Genomic DNA, 3069 nt, shown 5'->3' on the forward strand with positions numbered 1-3069 from the left:
TCTTCCCTCCACCCAGACACTTTTCCTGCAGATACTCTTTATTCCACTTGGTTAACAGAAATGCTCTTAGGTTTAGTTTCCCTCTAAAACTGCAGAGAGGTAAATATTCTCCCTCCCTCCCTTATACATCTGTCCCCCAGCAGATGCTTTTAATGGCATGGCAAAGGGGGTGGGGAAATGTCACTACCAGCTGAGCAAATCCTAAAGATCCATTATAATCCATAATACCACTTAAGAGAAGAGAAGCAGCCTTCAATTTCCACTTCTTAGTCTGACCATTTCCCTTCTGAACTCACTAAAGGGCCATTTCTAATAATATCCAGATATATTTAACAAAATAAAGCTGCTTTTGAAGCGCAAGCTCTACTACAGTTCCAAACTTTGAGTTTAAGCTCCTCTTTATGTCCTGCTTTTGGGACAACCTGGGGTTATCACTTTATAGACCCCCCCAAACCAAGCCACATACTTACTCTCCTTTTTCATTCCATTCTAGACAGTTGACACACCCAGAGTGACCCTGAGGGAAAAAAAAAAAAGTAAAGATGGTATTACAGGAACCTCAGACTTATCAAAAGGAGCTGCTCTAAGACAAGGACACGGCAAGCTCCCCACACATACAGCTCATTCCAACACAAGCAGGTTCTTTCATCCCAACCCTGCAAAAAACCACCCACACGGCAGATAAGTACCTCCAGAAAAGACACACATGCTACAGCAGCTGGGGTAGAAAAGGCAAAATGAAACAAATGATTAAAAAAAATGTAGCATTGAATAAAATGGCAGTTTGGTCTGAGACGCTACAGCCGAAATCCTGCTGCACACGTGGGAAGGTGACTTTGCTTCAAAAGCCCTTGGCTAGGCTGACAAATTACATGTGCAGGTTCTCTGGGAATGCAGGGAAAATGCACTTTTGATAACTCTGTTAGAAGCCCCTTGCTGCGGGGCGACCACATCATCTATCTTCACCCAAATTAACTAACGACTGCACCAGGAGAGACTAGGGGAGCGCTGAGCACCGTTTGATAGCGGAGATGCAACTGTAAAGGGGGACGAAGGAATCCTTTCCTCCCCCAGACCAAGAGCATCCGAAGATCTTTTTAAGCTGTGTCAGACTGCAATACAACAAGCCATTCTTTAGAGACTCTTCAGCTCTGGAGCAGAGCACCTCCAACCGTGCTGGGATTAGCCGGCACACGGCCATTGGAGGCTCTCCTGAGGTGCGTTAGGTAACACAGAGAGCTCCCGCAAGATCTCACTGAGCTATTCCTGGCCCTAATGCAGTTCAGGGGACTAAGCAAAGAGCATCTATCCCACAGCAGAAGGGAGCTCGGCACGCTCCCGCAGCCTGTCCTCTCTGCAGTATGGTGCACAGGCAGCAGCTCGGCTGGCTCTTCAGACACCACCCCCTTACCTGCAATTCTGCTTCCAGGCCCAGGCGTCGAATGAACGGATCAGTGACATGGTAGTGGCGTTCAAAGCCCAGTGCACCCCTCTCCTGCATGAAGCAAACAAGCATGCAGTGACTATAGCAAACAAAACACTCCTTTTTCCCTTCCAGAGGAAATTCAAGAACTTTAAAAATCAAGCAGGGACCTTGCCAGGTGTTGGGGTGTCCATAATTATCAGGTACCTGTCCTGTAGTAGAGAGACATTTGCATCACCTCCAGGTAGGCAGTTTGGAATCCTTCGCCCTAAACTGTTTTAAAATGGTGTTCATCTAATGGCCAGGCTCCATCGGGATAGCCAAAACCAGGTTTGAGCAGCCCACACTAAGGCAAATGAGTTGCTCACTTTGGGCCAGAGACAGAAGAGCTTGGGCACACCTGTCATTGCCCCACGGTGAGAAATCTGGAAGCCGCTCACTCCTAAGGCTGCAGCACTAACCACGGCTGCTCAGGGACAGAACCTGTCCTGAAGCACCACCACAGGGCAAAGCCCTGGGGAAGGTAACTGGGCAGTGTGCTCTTGAGATGGCTCGTTTCACCAGGAGCGGAGCAGGAGCAGGAGCAGCAGCACGGCCCAGCCTGTTCCACAGGAAGAGCGCAGCTGCCACAGGACTGCGGCAGAGCAAGTGAAGGTGAAGAAAAGCAGGACAGTCATTTCCCCTGTGAGCTCAGGGCGTGCACAGATGCGTTAGCAGATGGCTCCGGTGAAAGAAGGCCAACTGCAGAGGCAGGCAGGCAGAAAAGGAGTCAGATTTGGGATGGAACACCTAATGTCCAAGGAGATTCCTTCCTAGGCCCTGACGCAGGCTCGGTCCCGTCTCGTGCCATGCCAGAGCCAGGCGAAGGGAACGTGAACCTTCGTTATCACCATTTATAGATGAGACCACTGATGTCAAAAGCTACACTGGTGGTTCCAGGAGCATGTTGGCAGTCACGGGGCAGACACAAAGAACGAGCTCTGCACATCACACTCAGTCCATGAGCTCCACCCCACAAAAGCCGTTTGAAACCAAAATGGAGACAGATATAAGGGGATTGGAGGAAAACCAAAACAAACCAGGTTTTCTGTAGTAGCTTCCATTCCAAACTCCACATCTTTTTATCGATTGCGCTCCCAAAACACTGCCAGGCCCAGAGCAAGGTGCTGCGGTTATAATTGCCTCGCTACCACAACCTTGGCGCCTTTGTGAGCTCTGTGCAGCAGGATACTGCTTTGCCTACAAGGAACTGTCAGACATAGCAACCTTCCCAAGGTCAGGCATGAAAGTCTAACAGAGCAGACAGTGTGAAAAAGTCCCAGGCTGACGCTCTAACCACAGAACCCTCCCTTCCTTGTTAGAGCAGCAGAATAAATCTTTGCACATGGATTAAATTACAAGCTTGTAATACAAAGTTTGGTACCAAACTGCAAAGCGAATGTTCAGGCTCCTGGTTCCTTATTCTGGCTACTAACTGACCACTCTTCGTGAATGCTGATTACCAGCAAAGCTGCGAATGATTTAGGGCCTCTGAGTCCCAGTAATAATTGCCCATTGTGTCTGCTGCTAGCCCTTTCAGGTGAAAGATATTTCACAAGCGCGGCCATCAGACGACTGATCCGACCACTGCAGAAGTTTTTCCCTAC

The 3069-nt window shown here is 49.1% G+C and overlaps 1 protein-coding gene across 3 annotated transcripts in view; it reads right to left on the reverse strand.

Moving 5' to 3' along the window:
- The window catches only part of WDTC1 (WD and tetratricopeptide repeats 1), a 16839-nt gene that overhangs the window by 13037 nt on the left and 733 nt on the right, over positions 1-3069 (reverse strand). For all 3 annotated transcript variants that reach the window (XM_010133832.1, XM_010133833.1, XM_010133831.1), the window contains exons 2-3: positions 1412-1495; positions 471-517 (exon numbers count right to left, since the gene is read on the reverse strand). In XM_010133832.1, coding sequence (XP_010132134.1) covers positions 471-517; positions 1412-1495 — 131 coding nt within the window. The remainder of the gene's footprint in view (positions 1-470; positions 518-1411; positions 1496-3069) is intronic.

This window comes from Buceros rhinoceros, unplaced genomic scaffold, assembly GCF_000710305.1.
Source record: "Buceros rhinoceros silvestris isolate BGI_N320 unplaced genomic scaffold, ASM71030v1 scaffold22543, whole genome shotgun sequence".
Taxonomy (NCBI): domain Eukaryota; kingdom Metazoa; phylum Chordata; class Aves; order Bucerotiformes; family Bucerotidae; genus Buceros; species Buceros rhinoceros.